The sequence below is a fragment of the Harpia harpyja genome, chromosome Z (assembly GCF_026419915.1).
Source record: "Harpia harpyja isolate bHarHar1 chromosome Z, bHarHar1 primary haplotype, whole genome shotgun sequence".
Taxonomy (NCBI): Eukaryota; Metazoa; Chordata; class Aves; order Accipitriformes; family Accipitridae; genus Harpia; species Harpia harpyja.
Window position 1 is genome coordinate 2531012 of NC_068969.1, and position 17467 is coordinate 2548478.

The following is a 17467-nucleotide window of genomic DNA, read 5'->3' on the forward strand; positions in this document are numbered from 1 at the left end:
AGGCTCAGACATTATACAGATGGTATAAGCTATAAGCCCGACAACACACATGTCCAAGCACAGCTGCACGCTCGAAGTAAGAGTTAAAGCAGACCCTATACACCATTTCGTTCTCTAGGACAAACAACAAGACTGGTTTCCTGGCTTAGGGCTGGGAAGCTTCAGTAGCCAAACTCCACCAGCAATTTACCAGCCTGTGCAGCAAGCAGAATGTAGGCCACTGCTGGCAAATAATTACTCTGCAATTCGTAGATACAGCCAAAAAGAGCATTCAGCTCAAAAATGCTTAGCACTCAGAGCTACAGAGTGAATATTTGGTACAGCAGGTTCAAGCAGCAGCCACAGTTTGCCTTGCACAGCTCCATACTGCATTTTTGTCCACATATTCCATTTCTGTGTTGGTCAGCAGAGATCAGCACTGCCTTGAAAACCAGCTACCAGGGCTGGTAGCTACTCCTTTGCACATGAATGCAATTAATATCCTGTCTTGATTTTCTCTCCTTCTTTCTGTTTAGTCTTTTAAGTCTTCTGTCATTATCACTCTGTCCCTGATCTGTCTTTACTCTTCTGTTTTCTGTCTTCTGTGTTAGGAATTCATATAGTGACAGAACGGATCAACCACTGGTATTATCAAACTCTCAGACTGTATCAGGCCCTAAAAACTAATTGATCCCCACCCCACCCCCCCCAAATCTAGTTCAGCTACCTCCAGCATAGTTTAGCAAGTCTACAGCAAGACTGGCATTCTTCTTCCAAGCACTGTTCTAGAAGAAAAACTATTGTTGTACTGAACAAAAAAATAAAGTACAGTCTAGCAGAAGCACGGCTGGCAAGGGGCTGTTCACAATGGAGCTCTAACTCCAAACGCCTTTTTGGCAAGCCCATTTGGCTGCTCCAGTTTATTTGCTGGTGTTGTGTCTCCCCTGCCCCGCCATCCTATGGTTTGGTGACCAACACTCCAATAAGATGAAACAGACTGCCTGCCAATTTATTCAGCTCCAAGGACTCAGTGGCTTAGTCCCAGGCAACAAAGCCTTTATCCTTCACATACTAATCTCTTCCATAGGCAAAGCACACTAGTATGATCCAGTACTGCTAGACCATAAACCTGTTAGGACATCCAACATGAAAGAAGCCTATTTTTCCATTCTTGGCGACCAGGCGTTTCGGGGAAGGAACTCTGGGAAACAGTGTTGTCTCTCACAGCAATACAAATAGCACGTGGATAAAAGCACATCACCTTCTCTAACCCCAAGAACAGAAAACACTCAAGGGGCAGCAGCAAAAACTAAAACTGACTTTGGAGAGATGCTTGCAACTCAGAGCACACAAATTATTACAAGCCATAAACATACTCGTTTGCTGCTTTATTAAAAAGCAGAGAAGCTACACTGCTAACAGGAAGAGAGAAGAACGTGTTTGTAGTGGTAGTTGTCTGCTTGCTATCAATACTTGAGTTTTGATTTATTTTCTTTTTTTGTTTAAGATTTTAATTTGCCAGCTATGCTTTCCACTTCTTCAAGACTTTTTTTGTTTGATCATTTACATCAAGGAAGAAAAAGCTTGCCTCTATAATTTAGAGCTTCGATTGTTCTGGAGCCGATTATTTACAATAGATAGTGCTGAATACTAAGAGCATCTCTAAACTCTAGATAGTCCCAAGACATGGTTACTTGGTTGTTAAATACTATATTCCTTTGATAGCACTCCCACTCCATGGCTGCAGATGTCCAATTTAAAGTTTCACTCATTCAGACCTGTATAACAATGTTAAGTCACCCATAAGACTCTGAACAGGCTCTGCTGTGATCTGCCTCTTGTCACAGGATACACAAGCTAAGAGCAGCAGGGGATGCAGAGCTTCAAATCCCTACATGGATGGCTGTTGATGATCCCATTCTTTGGCTACGATTAGGGAAACAACACAATCCTTTGAGTCAGAATGAAACAAGACATCAGGTTGTAAATAAGTTTTACTAAAAATATTTGAACAAGGTATTGCAATGTTGGAAGTATTTACAATAGTTGCTGAAATATCCAGCATTTAAGCAATTCACCCAGGCACGGTTACAACCCACAAAAAGGGTAACAGCTTTTAGATATATTGCATGTGTTATATGAAGAACCAAATCAACTTCGAAGTCACTCGTAAGATCTGCCATCGAGGTACCTCTAAAACAGGTTCTAGGCCATTCTGGTAAACTAACCAGGCATAATAGAGTGAGTCACTTCTGGACTCAGCTCAGCAAAAATCAACATGAGAAAGACGTGTACACTTACAGTCAGGATACAGCAGACAGAACAGCAGTAACATCAGTCAGTTTTCTGTCAGGATTTAAGAAGTCACTGGGTTTGCAGTTCTGTCTGTAAGAGGCACCACTGCACAAACCGTTTTACAAAGTGAAAGGATTGAGGACAGCTGCTGAGGATGTAGAGACAAGTTAACCCAGGTTTGATCTTTTTCAGCGCTGGAGTGCAAGTCATCCTAGTGAATAAACCAAAATGATGGTTTGCCTTCTGCAGAACACGCTGTAACTTTATCAGTTTACTCTTAACATCCAAAGGGACTTTCAGAGCTAAAAGTGATTGCTACCAGAATACATGAACCTGTTGCTTTTAGATTGATTATACAAACCCCAGGATGTACTGGTGCAATGTTACAATCCTAGAAGTGTTTTTGCTTCTTCACTCTGTGCCATGAGGGTTTCACTGGCATACTTCTGAAGAAGCTCCATCTTCTTTCTCCGTACAAGAGCTTCCTCAATCTGCAAATATAAAAATAGGATGACATTCAGCTTAATTGAGATACCGAAACCTAGCATGCTTAGCTATTAAGACAGGAGTAAGAAAAACAGGAAACAGACTGTGAAAGTTAGAAGTGTATACTAGTGTAGAAGTAGTTGAATTAATATGAGTCAGGAGTATCTTTTTTAATACTCAACAGAAGCAGTAAAATAGATGCCTCCATTTCAGATCTATGTTCCTACCCTTTTTAATGAGGACATTAGTTGCCATTTTATTTTACTCTCAATACAGTCACTTGAATTTTGTCTCAAATGATTGTCTTCGATATGGCTTGAACCAATGCAGAACACGTAAAGTTATGCCACACTAGTCCACACCCCTGAAATAACAGTCCAGTGAGTGTGCCTTTCACATTAGCAACGGCTATGAACCTCTTACCTAAATTTTGCCTAGAAGCACCAGCAATACATGATTCTTTAACAAGCATGTAAAGATCTACTAAGAGCAATCTGCAAGACTTGTTTTAATCTCAGTAATGATTTTAGATTTGTCCAAACTGCACAAAGCATCTCTCAAAATAAGTGTTCTGAACCTTAGCTTTCTGTAATTTAGAATCTAGAAGGCATAATCCCGTAGGCATAAGGTATGGAGTGATTTGCCACTACAAAAAGAGAAAAGATTACACTGACTACTGTCTAATTAGAAAAGGTTGCTATGTACATCAGTGGTTAGGTATTAGAAAGCCAGTTTTGACTCTCTGCTATGCTCTCTCCATTAAGAGAATACCATTGGCCAGAGAGCAATGTTTTTAATCATTATTTCTCTCCTGCAGTTTTCACAGGCCATTACATGTATATTTTGTTGGATGTGCAGCATCATTGACTTCACAGAAGAACACAGCATTCTTATCTGACAAGATGGCAGCAGGGCACAAACCACCACATGCTATCTGTGTGATGTAAAGGCATACATACCAAAAGATACATAACTCCAGAACCTTCTTGCCTGAGTTATATTTCAAACAACCTGTCACTGTTAAGGTAATATAAACCCTACAGCAGTTTCAAAATATAATAGACAATTCAAGGTCACGCCACCAAAATAATTTTAGAAAACTTACGAGAGCAAACCCTGCAATTCAGAAATCATCCCATTAAATTATAAAAAAAGTTAGACCGCTAGCAGAAAAGCACAGTAAAGAATGTAGTAGGCAATCAGGGTTATCTTGACCATAACACCACAACACTTTCCAATTTATGTAATACTTATGAAGGCTTTGGAAATTCTCAGGTGAAAAGGGGTATAGCGATGGTACCACGATTCTGGCCACTTCCACAGCATTTGCAAGAGGATTAAACAGCTCCAGCGTCAAGTCACAGAAATAACAAATTGAAGACACTTTTACTGATGAGCTGCCATAAGTTAAGATCTCTCTTGCAAAAGCCAGAGTGCATCTCCGCAACTTAATTTTGTTACGTCTTACCTCCTGTTGAGATGGCACTGGAACATGTGCAATAAATTTCTGTTGCCCTTCTTCACCATCTTTTTCCTTGGCACCATCCTCATCCGACTAAAAAAAAAAAAAAAAAAAAAAAGTTAAGCCACATCAAGTTTACTTTCTAAAGAGGTCATCAAAAAACCCTTTTTTACTTGCTTTGCCAGAAGGAACCAGATAGAGCACGATTAATGCTACAAACACAAGAAGTGAATAGGACCAAACAACAAAGGAATACGACAACTATCACGTTCAGATCCGGCTCCTTGACATTTTCAGAATTATTGCTTTCATTCTTCATACGGCTTTTCCTCTGCTGTGGCATGGGCATGAATGTAAAGCTGTATTCCCTCCTCTTCCATATCTCTCTGGCTGTCATAGCAATGCTATAAACAAAAGAGGAGCCAGCTAACCAAGAAGAAAGCAAGTACTCTAAAAATATACGTATCACTTCCCTGTATAGCTCTGTACTGCTTTGTTCTCACACCTGAGAGCTGGGCTTATGAATCATGAGATAATACAAATAAAAGAGGGTACTGAAGGAACCACCAGTTTTACCTTAGGGGCTATCTCTTTTTTATTTTTGTGACAAATCCACTTAGGTACAGACTGCGAAGCAAGAACTAGTTTTCACTACCCCTTTTACAGATCTTGGAGAGCGGCAGCAATGTCCCTCACTTCCCTTACTGGCATTGGGAGCAGGGAAGAATAAAGAAATAAGAGCCACGTCACAACAGCGATTGCAGCATCAGCAAAGCCTTGCTGTATTAGGATTCGACTATAAACAAGACCCTGGCAACCCTTGGTTTTGCTACGCATTGACAGTGTGAAATTATACTGTACACAAAACTACTTGTGCTGTTACTGATGTAGATTGTACTTAGAAGCAAGACTGATCAGTATTAACAACACACTACCTTACAAATACCAGCATTTTAGGCAGTGACAGTTATTTGCAACAGGGTCTCAGCGGTTAGTTGTTTCTCACTCAAGTAAGAAGTCTTCCCTAGCTGCCAGCTTTCATTGCTCTAAGCTCAGACCAAGCCGACTCATCTACTACTGATTTTCACTAAACAGGGACAATTGTCTAGTAAGTTCGGCAGAGAGAAGGGCAGAATGCAGCAGCAGACAGGTTCTTGGCAAAATAACTCAACATCCAAGGCGGCAGCGTAAAAGACACATGAAAAGTTACATCACCTTAAGCTATCACATACCTCATCATCGTTGACAGCATAGATATTTACTTCCTCCTCCTCCTCCTCCTCACCTCTTGCGAGTCGTGCTTCTCTCTCCATTTTCCATTTTTCCACTGCTTCTGCTATAACTAGTTAACAAAGGAAAATGGCAAGTGTATCAGAAAGCAAGTTAAAGCAGCATGGTTCCATTTCCAAAGCTTCTCCAACAGACTTAAACTTCTTGCTTAAATCCTCTACATCGGTAACACACACTTACTGTAGAACCTTGATGTAGTATCTAATAAAATATATCAATGTAGTCTGAGCAAAACCCAGTACTAGCATTGTGAAAGTGTGGTACTTGCTAATGCCTTCATTTGGGCACATTTTAGACTCTCAATGTCACAGGCAAGTATCAACCTACTTTCTGAACTCAGTAACAGGGAGTCAACATAACCTGGCTAAGTGGTTCTTACAGCTCCATAGCATGTCAACAGCTAGAGCAATGTTGATCACCATGTAGTTAATTAAACATGATTACACTCCTTACAGTGACCACCCACCTAAGTCTCTCTCTTTTCAACTCATAGTGTATTTCTCTTATTTTGTAGCATGATTCCAATTCTGTAACTTGCTGCTAGCTAGGAGCTGTTAGGTTGCTCTCTCTCTACTATACAGCAGAGTGCTAGTAAAAGCACTAAAACAAGTTTTAAGAACCTTAATCAGTGACATCACCAGTGTATAAAAATCCTAGGGAGGTGTAAGACTAATGCAACTAGGCAGTATGAAATGCCTACAGCAACAGAAGTCAGCAGTCATTCCCCCTAGCTCTCAAAGATTAAACATTAAAATGCTCTCCCTGAGAAAGCAAGATCTAACTAACTAGTGGCACATGGGTGTGCTTTTGTGTGGTTTCGTGACAGAAAAGGTACCCCAAATTAAGAAGTCTTTTCAATACTTTGTTTCACAAAAATTTAACCCTTCTGATAACAAGGTTAAAAACCACAAGAGCCCACCAGACAACAAGCGACCCTAAGAGAATCTTAGCTGTTGTGCATTAATAGTATATTAATTGGACATTAACAGTACACCTATTGGTGCTGTTAGCATCTCTAGCCCTGTTATTTCAAGTGGCATAATTACCAACGATGGTAATTGTCTTAAATAACCACATGCATCCAGACGAGCTACCTCTCCTGCCTGCATTTAGCAAGATGTGCAAGATGAACACCGAGTGGAAGGCCTTTCAAGGAGCGCTGCACCGCACAGCTTCCCTTCTTACGCTATCAATTGTCTGCCAGCCAGCTAGTGTTCACTTGGCCCTAACACTGCAGGGCACAGATAACTGAAATACTTCCTTTATTCCCTTCTTCCTCCCTGTCCTATAACCTAACCGACAAGGCATGATCTCCAACACACAATACTATGAAGGTCTCACACACAGAGAAGGGATAAATGTAAGAAGTGGATGACCAGACCAAGAGATACTACGTATTGGTAACAGTTACAAGCTCAACAACTTGTAATGATTTAAACAAGTCACTTCCTGCAGTTTCGTTTAAAGTTCTTCTAATTCCAGAGAGATAATTTGATACAAAAAGAAGCACCGTTCAAGGAAAAAACTGATGGTTTTATCTGCCGTGTTCTGTGGAAGAGCCTGCCAAGGGTTCCTATACCAGGACATTTCCTGCTGAGCACTGAGGATCTGCCTGCAGTTGAAGCTTCAGAAGCAGAGATCATAAAGCAAACATACAATGCAAATGGCAACAAATTGCCAGGATCAGACAACACTCACCAGAAGCACTAAGAGAACTATTTAGAAAACAGCTAAGCTCTCAAAGGTGGTGTGCAGCCTCTTGCTTAAAGCCACACAAATACCAGGATACGACACACAGTGCTGAATTTTAAAGAGGGTTTCAGGAATTAGACTCATAATCCTCATGTCTTTACCAGGCAAATCAGCAGAAACAAAGCTAGAGAACTAAGTAAGCAGAAACATGGATAAATACTATCTACTGAGAAAGTATGGGTTTCAAAGGAAAAAATATTCACAAATGTGTTGAAGTTTTGAGATAGACGGCGTGAAGAAATTAACACAGGCCACCTGGACTTCAGGATTTCCAGAAGCTCCCCTCTAATCTCCAAGAAAACTAAACAGCTATGTTTATGGATAAATAATTAGGTGAGACAGGAAACAGATGGTATGGTCAGTTTTCACAAAGGAGGGAGATAACCACTTGAGTTCCATAGCTCTCCCTGCTGCAGCCTACTCTTCTACATTCTTAAGCATGAAAAAGGTGGGGAGAAAAGGAGATTTTGCTTCAATAGTGAATCACTTGCTGACAGTATTAAAACATTAACAGTAGTAAGGATGAAAGCAAACTCTAAAGCACACCCCCTCACTCCTGAAATGCCTTACACAATAGTGATTTGGATACCTATGTGACAGATGAAATCTGACAGCTAAGCACAAGACAACACCTGCAGGGAAAAAAAAAAGATATCTTAACTTCAGAGTCCACCATCACCCCTTCTCGGACTGATTTATGCAGGTTTTGAATCTCACATACCTTTCCTTTCATGTTCTTGTTCCAGTGGCTCCAGAATACCATCATCTTCATCCCTGTAGCCATAGTATTCTGCATCAATGGCTTTCATAAGCTCAGCTCGAGTTTTCCGAGGTGGTGGGAGGGCTGAAAGAACACGACTGTCATTCATCCGGGTCCATCTTGACAGCTTGCTGTGCCTTCCCGGTTCCTATCAACCTCACAGCAACTACAGCTACTTCACTTCAGCTAATAAACAACGCATGATCTGAACTGCTGTCGATAACGGGAGTATTGGTATTTTACTCTGGTCTGCACAAAACAGTTTGAATACATGACCCGATGCTTCATATTGCACAGTTCCCACCCTGTGGCAACTCCACCCTGTCATGGACATCATTGTTTTCCCCCCTCTGTACTGCAGTCCCAGTACTGAGCAAGACTACTGTATGAAACAAACTAAAAAGCTGTCCCAAGCTCCCCCAGATGATGTAGTACATCCCATCATTTTTCTCTGCAGATGTCAAGTAAGAAAGAGCTGATTCAGTAGGCCTGCCTCACTTTGGGTCCAAGTAATTCCCACTCATTCTATGGCAAAGCAATATATAAAGTTTTATCCACTTAGGTCTAGTTTTTCCTATTATGAAAGCTGATTCCTACTTCTAAAATTATGTTCAAGCGAACTTTTTTTTTTTTTAAATTCAGAACTCAGAGTACTATTTAGAACTTATCAATAAAATTAACCTGTTATGCTGGAAAGTTTCTGTAGAACATCAGTCCTTACCATTTGGAACTCCCAGTCAAAAACAGTTTACACTTTTCTACATGTCTTTAACTGCAAACAGCCAAAGGTGTTCTTTGCCCAAAGAAACAGCATTTAATTAATTACTTGTGTTCAGCACTTCGTTTAGCTGATCTAAGATGTAGGCCAGAATATGCTGTTACTAGCATTCCCCACATACTACAGCAGTCATTTTACTCAAGATATACTGCTATGTAGATTCATGTCTGGGAAGAGTTGCTATTTACTTACGTTCCTTTTCAAAAAGTTCTCTAACTCCTGGTAAATCCTTTGCAGCTCCAAAATACTTGTAGCCTCTGTTTCCTGGAACTTCCTTCCCTTCATGATCTAACATTTTTGGTCCAATCCGCTGGAAAATAAACAAAGTTCATTGTTTAAAATTTTATTCCTCTTGCATCTAGTATTTTCTGTTTTCCTGGGCATCGTCACAGATTACAGGATTGAGAAAGGAGATATGCTATACCAGTTCAAACTACCCGACAAGTCAAATGCCCTCATAGCTCATTTTTATACAGGTTCTCTACTTTTACTACAAATCACACATATAAAATGACCACACAAACCATAGAGTGTCCATACCAGATTAATCTTCACAAAGTATCTAAACCTGTCTTATTTTCTGTACTAGTATATTTGGGTATCAGATAAACAAGCACTACTAAATCTGACAATAAGCACACATTTGACGTTTTGGCAAGTGAGAGCTAGTGTCATTATTTCATTTTCAGCAGTAACTAAGTGAGCCAAGTGAAACCCCTTCTACAGACTGACAGAGTACAGTAGAGAAAAACACCACCTACTGATGGGTAAAATCAGACCATTGCTGCAAACTTGTAATAGGAAGGCAAGACCCCTTGAACTGGTGTTCCAAATGAAGAGTCTGACTTGCTCAACATGGGAACAAGTATTTCTTCTAACACAACCTAACATTTTTAGGGGGTGAATAAATTTCCTCTCTAATAAACGTTGGCCAAGTAGTACGTGGTTAACTAAACGTTGCACAGATTTTTCTCACTACTTTACCTGTAAGCAGAACAACCATGTAGTACAAAATAATCTACACTTACAGCATAATCAGGACCTCCTAGCTCCTTTATTCTGAATTCCCAGTGTCCTTTCTCCCTCAGAAGCTTGTTTATTTCATCGTTCAGGTCCCGAATTCTGAATTCGCCTAATCCAGCTGTTAGAGGGGGGGAAAAAGGCAATAAATTAGGGAGCTTACTAGAAGCACCAGAGTAATTTCAGAATTTATGCAATGGAAACAGTTTAGTTCACGTTGGAACTAGATGATCTCTAAGGTTGCTTCCAACCCAAATCATTCTGATTCACATGAAATGTGATTTTTACTGTAACTGCTTAGGCCTGGAGATTCAAAAAATAAAACGTAATTAGAAAAATCTTACCATTTTGAATCTGTGCCACTTTCTTGGAAATTTCCCCAATGATCTAATTAAATAAGAACACAGAAGTGAATTTCTCAAAAAAATAATAAAATCCTAGAAATAGAAAGATCCAACTTCTAAGTTGGCCTTTTGATCTAGAAAATGGACCTGAGCTTATCAATTTCAAATATCAACACAGATTTTATTCAGACACAAATATAGTACCTTCAGAAGCTTAAAAAACAAGGAAACATTTTTACAGCTGTACAGGGGATGAGGGCAGGAGCACATGAAGTACAGAGAAAGGCTGAGAACTGGGTTTGATCTGCCTTAAGAGAAGACAAAGTGGGAATAACCTATTGCTGTCTTCAACTACCTAATGGAGGGCATAGAGAAGACAGAGCCAAACTGTTTTATTGTCATGCGCCTCTCAGACAAGTAGCAGCAAAGTTGGAACTGGGGAAATTCTGATTAAATTCAAGGGGAGAAAAAAAAAAAAAGATCATTAAGGTGGTAATCAAACACTGGAACAGGTGCCCCAAAAAGCTGTGGAATCCAAATCCCTGAAGATATTCAAACTCAGTTGGACATGGCCCTAGGCAACTTGACATGGTAGGACCTGCTTTGAACACCCTGGTGAACTAAGTGATCCTCCAACCTAAATTATTCTGTGATTTAACTGTCAGCATACTGAAGAAGTCTGAAAAAATCTGTAAGCAGGCCATCTAAATAGGAAGTACTAAAGTTCTACCTACTATAATTAGAAAAATCTATAGCTTGACATTACCTGTCGCCTCCATTTCTCAGCTTTAGGCAATTCATTACACTCTGATGCAAGGAAAGGTCTTCGTTCCTGTTTGACAGAAAGCCACACACCATGAAGTTTTAACCTAGCATCAATATATTCACAGCATTTCATGCAAACTTTATTGCTTGATTAATCCCAAACTATGCTACCAAGCTCCAGTGCCTTCTGCTCCCACCAATTTTTAATAAGTGGAAAACAACGATGATTTACAGCCTGGCCAAATAAAACTACCACAGAATATAAGAATCTACTTAAACCCACTTTATTCAAAACAAAATCTGTCAGCCGTTTTTTCAAAGCATGCTACAATCCTCTCCAATACAAATAACATTCCATTTTGGACAGTTGAATTACAACATTATTTTCAATATACTAGCATCTAAAGAAAATCCACTGTCTTCCAAGCAGCTATTAAGTTTAGGCCTTTCTTTCTCAATTGCTACTACCTAAATAATGTAATTTTTTTCCAAGATGATTTTGTTCTGTACTCTCCCAGCTACAGTTTATCCAAAACACCTTTTTCCCAACCTTCTTCATGTTGCGTTGACTTGCTTACACAAACTAATACTTCATCTTACCTCTAGGACTCTGTGTGCAGTTATTTTATCCCTTTCCCTACAGTACTTCCACAGTTCTACCTTTTATATATTAAAAAGCTTTCCTTCACATAGTATACCAGAAACTCTATTCCATCTTATTCTCTGGCTGTTACTCATGGAATCTTTTCCACTACACTTTCCCCAAACTGTTATTTTCCACTTTACTGTTTCATATTGCTTGCACTTGTGGGTAAAACATCATTTCTTAAGGTGCAAACATAGGACACCTCAGTTAGTTTCCAGAATTCCTTTGTCAGTTACCCAAAATTAAAAATTGTAAACTCGTCCAAAAAAAAAAAAAAAGTTATTGAGAACACTCTGATCCCCACATAAATATTCTTGCAAGTTATGATTCAGTGAAAAGTGTACAGGAATATCCAGAGATAGCTGAGAATCAGCCTCTAAGGTTCTGTGTGGGTTTAGGGGTGCTATTTCTTTCATTATAGTGGTGGGGTTTTTTTAAATTACAAAGTTACTAAGTCTCTTTTTTTGTCAATCTTAAATCAATAAAAAAAAAAGCTGCGTGACAGTGAAGACAATTATGAACAGATGCACAGCTATCACGTGTTGGGTTAATAACATGCCAATGTTATGTCTCATGCAAACCTTGAGTTCACAATGATCCCGAAGGCCCTCTGTTTCATGGTTACTGTTTTGTCATAATATTACCAAAGAACAAGATTACGAAAAGGACTTTTCTACCTTTTCTGGGAAGAAATCCAAACAAATCTTATGATTACTGTCAGTAAAAATAAATGTATGTGTATCAATTTGCGTAAGTAGTTGCAGAAGGAGATAACTTCAGTCTCAAAAATAGTTTCCATTTTCTGCCCAGCATGCTGCCTCTATTTATAGCATTACTGTAGTTTGGTGTTTTTTCCAAACTATTACATATTCTACCTACATTATGTAAAAAAATTAAGTGATGTTCAATTTGCACTTTCTTCTCAGCAGCCAAGGCAGCACACCTCTGAAACATAGATATACATAAATTTTTAAACAGGTTATTTAGTTAAGAAAATTCCATTTTCTGTTTTGTGTCACTGTGAAATACAGTCCCTACATCAGCTGCTTCCCAGATGACTACTGTCGGACTCCTACAGGATACCTGTACCTGGCATATGACCTTTCTGATGGCTGTCACGCAGCTCTGTACACGGCTTGCATTCCACTCTTGACTAGAGCTAACGAAGCTTTAATTTTTTTACATCATACCTTAACTTTTCCTTCCTCAAGCTGAGCTTGCCGAAATCTCGCCAAGGCCGTCCTAAAGAAAAGAAAGGAAGCAGATTTACTTTTACAAATCTACATTCCAACAGGAACGAGTTTTGCTCTGGATGTTTATTATGGACTTAATTACAGTCTGTAGAAAACAAAGGTTTGAACATATCCGTTGACTAGCTCTTCTGGCTAGCGACTTCTTCAACACTAGAAATCCTCAGTGGTAAATTTCCGCAATAAATATAAATCCTGGTAAGCAGCTAATTATTTTTTCTGTTCAGCATATGCCAGCTTGTTAGATATTAGCGGCAAAAGGACGTCTACAAGTTATAAGCACAAGCATTAAGTTTACATATCTTAGCAGGGGATACACGAAAAAGCAAACAAACTCAAGAGAAAAAAAGCTTCAGTAAGGAAAGCAGCAGTCAGTAATCAAGTTAATTAACATTACCAAAATATTCTAAGTCTCTTACAACTGAACAGAGACTACACATACTACAGCTTTTTAATACACAGTTTTATTTATTTACTAGACATTTAATAGTTACGTTAAAAAGCACAAAACAATTGAGCGCATTTAAAACCTTTAACAGTATACCTATACCCTGCAGCTAAGCCAATTATGGAGGCTCCATTTACTTTTAAGAGGCACTTCCAGAATGAAAACCACACCATCCAATCCAGCATCCCAGACACACTGGATGGGATCACCGTAAGAGAGCACCTCATGAGGTATTAAACAGCTGTAGTCTCTTCAGCCTCTCTCTGAGTTACTATTACAAGCTCGGAAAGTATTTTAGGAAAAAGAACAAACATGAGACAAATATATCGAAGAGCCTCTAATCTAGTAGTTCTAAATACATGGTCTGCAAACCTTTTTGAAAAGTACTCAAGAAAGTCAATACAAAAAACAAATATGGTAAAAACCATCAGTTTAGCCCAAGCCACTCCCGAGCAGGGACAGATTCCTATCTACCCTGTTCCAAAAACGGAAACCGCCTAAAACCGTAACGGGCCATTAGGATGTATTTCACCACATTTATCACCCAGCCCTTGCTGCGGCCTCTCCCCTGCAGCGGTTAGCCCGGCATCACCCACCACAGCTCCGCAAGCTCCACACCACCAGGCACGCTGCGTGCGGACGCCTTGCACCCCTCCTACTCCCACCGTCTCTAGACCAGCGTAACGCGTACAGCTAAGTACCAAAAACCATTATTAAGCTCCCGGTGACTTTAAAGAAGGCTGAACGGCGAGTCCCGCCGGGCAAGCGCGGCTCTGTGGGTGCGAGCCGCGGCACAGGGGGCACGGATGTCTCTGGAAGCACACGCAGCCAGGGCCTCGGCCAGCCTAACGCAGGAGCCCCGCCACGCTGCTTCGGAACCGAGCCGAGGGAACGCGGATTCGCCTCCGGAACCGCAGGGCTGCGAGGTCTCTGCCCGGCGGCCAAGGCGAGCGGGGCTTGTGCCCAAGCGCCCGCCCCGGGGAGCCCCCGCCGGCACCCCCAGCCGTACTTACATGGCCTTTTCCGCGTTCCGAGCCTGAAAGAGAGAAAACAGGCGCGGCGTTAACGGAGGGCGCCGGGCAGCGCCTCACCGCCCGCCCCGCGCCGAAGCGCCTGGAAGGAGGCAACGGACGCCAGGCCCCCGCCTCGCTCCTCATCCTCCGGCGCGGCGGAGGGGCACCCGACTGCCACGCACGGCGGGGCGGCTCTCATCCGCGGAAGCCCCCGCGGCCGGGAGGGACACCCGGACACTCACCATGGCGCTGACCGGGCCCCCCGGCCCACACCGCAGAACCGCCGGCAACCGCGCTCCGGACACCCCGGAAGGAGACGCCCGCCCCTCTGCGCAGGCGCGGCCGGCCGCTCCCCGCCTCGCCCCACCGCGCATGCGCCATCCGCCCTACGCGCCGCCGGGAAGGGGGTGGCCGCCCCCCCACACACCGCGCATGCGCAGGGCGGCCGGCAGGCGGGAGCGGCGGGCCGGGCCCTCGTTGCCCTCCGTAGGCTTTCCACGAAGCACGATTTGTAAAAAAAATAACTCCGTAATTACAGCCCGGGGGGGGGGTTCGGCTGTTGACCACGGAGCAACGGCGCCTGTACCTCGGCCGTCGCCGTGACAGCGCTGCAACCCCACCGCTCCCCGGCAGCCGGCCTGGAAACCGCACCGGGAGGACGAGGACGTGTGCAGTGACTCCCGACAATTTTAAGAAAATAAGATTTGCCTTTCCAGAAAACGCTAGCCCGGCCCTTCGCCGAAAATAATCAATCCCGCGTTTATCCTCGCCTTCCCGCTCCCCGTGGCCCACCAGAGGGGCGACGACCGCTACGCCGGAGCTCGTCACGGGCTTGGCCTTCTTCAAAACGACTGAGGAGACGCTTCGGCGTTAGTGAAAGAGATTAACGTGGAACAAATGAAGCGTTTGGTCTGATTTTTCCAAGTCCCCACAATTTCTGAAATGAGCGCGTGCTCATCCAGCTCGTTCACTGCGACACAACTGACGCTTGCAGCAACAGCAGCGGCATCGCTATCCCGAGCTGTTCCCTACAGAAAGAGGGAAGAGACACCTCCGCGGGAGTCGTAGTCTCCTTTTTGAAGTTACATCCTGGTTTCTATTTCTCAGCTTTCAAATCCTGTTTTTTTGTAAAAAACCTAATTTCTCAGAGGACAATACTACTTTTCAGACACACAAAAATTATTCAGCAATAATAGAGCAGCGAGGCACCGGAGGAGCACTAGGAAGCAGTAGCCGCGGGATCTCCATAACCAAGCTGAATTCCCAGGTCCTACAGGAATGGAAAAGTAAGACTACGGCTGTCACCAGCACTGCAGGTCCTTGATGCAGCATTTTTTTAGCTACAGATTAAGTCCCAAAGACTTTCAGCTCTTTGTAATCACAGAGCTTCGAGCTTTATTACTGTTTAACTAAGATAACTATATGTAAAGATTCCGTTAATTTATACTCGCCTACCAGAAGGCTGAACAAGAATATGCTACAATTAGGCCATCTCTACTACCCCAAGACAACCCACTCATCTCAAGCATGGATTTTATGAGGGTTTTGGCAACCATGTTTAAGACTCAAAAATACATGTGTGCTCCCACAGCAGCTATTAAAAAAAAAAACAACCCAAACCCAAAACCATCGCCCCCGCCCCAACTCAGGCAAGAACCTCTTCCTCACCCCTCAGATCCACCAGAGCTGAAAGGCTTTGCTCTTCAGCAAGTAGGTTGGACGAGAGGCATCCTGCCAAATCACAACCAACTGCAACAGCAGTCACCATCTCATTTTGGTTTTACACTCTGTAGCACCTGCCTTCTACATCTGTACATCAAACTGCCCAGGCAGCAGCAAGTACTCAGGATTTTTTCCTGCTTACGCAAAGCAGTACAAGAACATTCCCTCTTTTAAGTGCTTCAAATAAAGAGACTTCTCCCAGCAGTCTGCTTACTTCCATCTCTGCAGCAGGACCAGCTCAGCCTTTCTAAACCCTGCTCAGGTTGACTGCTGCCAGCCAACCAATCTGGGCTCCAGTCACCTTGTTGTGATGGGTTAACCCTGGCTGGACACCAGGTGCCCACCAGAGCCGTTCTATCACTCCCCCTCCTTCTCAGCTGGACAGGGGAGAGAAAATATAACAAAGAGCTTGTGGGTCGAGATAAGGACAGGAGAGATCACTCACCAATTACCATCAAGGGGAAAACAGACTCAGCTTGGGGAAAATTAACTCAATTTATTACAAATCAACCAGAGTAGGGTAATGAGAAATAAAACCAAATCTCAGAACACCTTCCCTCCACCCCTCCCTTCTTCCCGGGCACAACTTCACTCCCGGATTCTCTACCAACCCCCTCAGCGGCACAGGGGGACGGGGATGGGGTTTACGGTCAGTTCATCACACGTTATTTTCTGCCGCTTCATCCTCCTCGGGGGGAGGACTCATCACACTCTTCCCCTGCTCCAGTGTGGGGTCCCACCCACGGGAGACAGTCCTCCACGAACTTCTCCAGCGTGGGTCCTTCCCACAGGCTGCAGTTCTTCACGAACTGCTCCAGCATGGGTCCTTTCCACAGTGTGCAGTCCTTCAGGCACAGACTGCTCCAGCGTGGACCTCCCTGGGCTGCAGGGGGACAGCCTGCCTCACCACAGTCTTCACCACGGGCTGCAGGGGAATCTCTGCTCCGGTGCCTGGAGCATCTCCTCCCCCTCCTTCTGCACTGACCTTGGTGTCCGCAGGGTTGTTTCTCTTACATGTTCTCACTCCTCTCTCCGGCTGCCGAATCCCTCCATCCCAACTTTTTTTCCTTCTTAAAAATGTTATCACAGCAGCGCTACCACTACCGCTGATTGGCTCGGCCTTGGCCGGCAGCGGGTCCGTCTTAGAGCCAGCTGGTATAGGCTTTTCTCAAACACAGGGGAAGCTTCCAGCAGCTTCTTACAGAAGCCACCCCTGTAACCCCCCCCCGCTACCAAAACCTTGCCACACAAAGCCAATACAGTTGTACTTTGTATTCTTACCAAGAATCCTCCTTTTTCTCCCTGAACTATGGCTCAACATTTTTCCACAGGCTTTGAACATCAAACCCAGGCTGAACACTTTAGTTCTTTATAAATCTTTATTTCATTAAACGTTATGGAACTCTAAATTGCTACGGCAGCCCACTGCGAAACAGTAGTAACCTGATCAGAGTTCA

At 42.9% G+C, this 17467-nt stretch overlaps 1 protein-coding gene across 3 annotated transcripts; it reads right to left on the bottom strand.

Annotated features, from left to right (window-relative positions):
- Positions 1-1955: 1955 nt before the first annotated feature.
- On the bottom strand, positions 1956-14623 carry ISY1 (ISY1 splicing factor homolog). Of its 3 annotated transcripts, none has more exons than XM_052776019.1 (12): positions 14531-14623; positions 14289-14311; positions 12768-12819; positions 10933-10998; positions 10167-10209; positions 9831-9943; positions 8995-9112; positions 7986-8108; positions 5455-5564; positions 4229-4315; positions 2648-2765; positions 1956-2485 (listed from the first exon to the last, which is right to left on the bottom strand). In XM_052776019.1, exons 1-11 carry the CDS (start codon positions 14531-14533, stop codon positions 2658-2660), a joined length of 846 nt encoding a protein of 281 aa, XP_052631979.1. In that variant the 5' UTR covers positions 14534-14623; the 3' UTR covers positions 1956-2485; positions 2648-2657. The 3 variants fall into 3 exon arrangements, with proteins under 3 accessions (XP_052631979.1, XP_052631980.1, XP_052631978.1); XM_052776020.1 differs by having other exon boundaries at positions 2636-2765; XM_052776018.1 differs by having other exon boundaries at positions 1956-2765.
- Positions 14624-17467: the final 2844 nt, after the last annotated feature.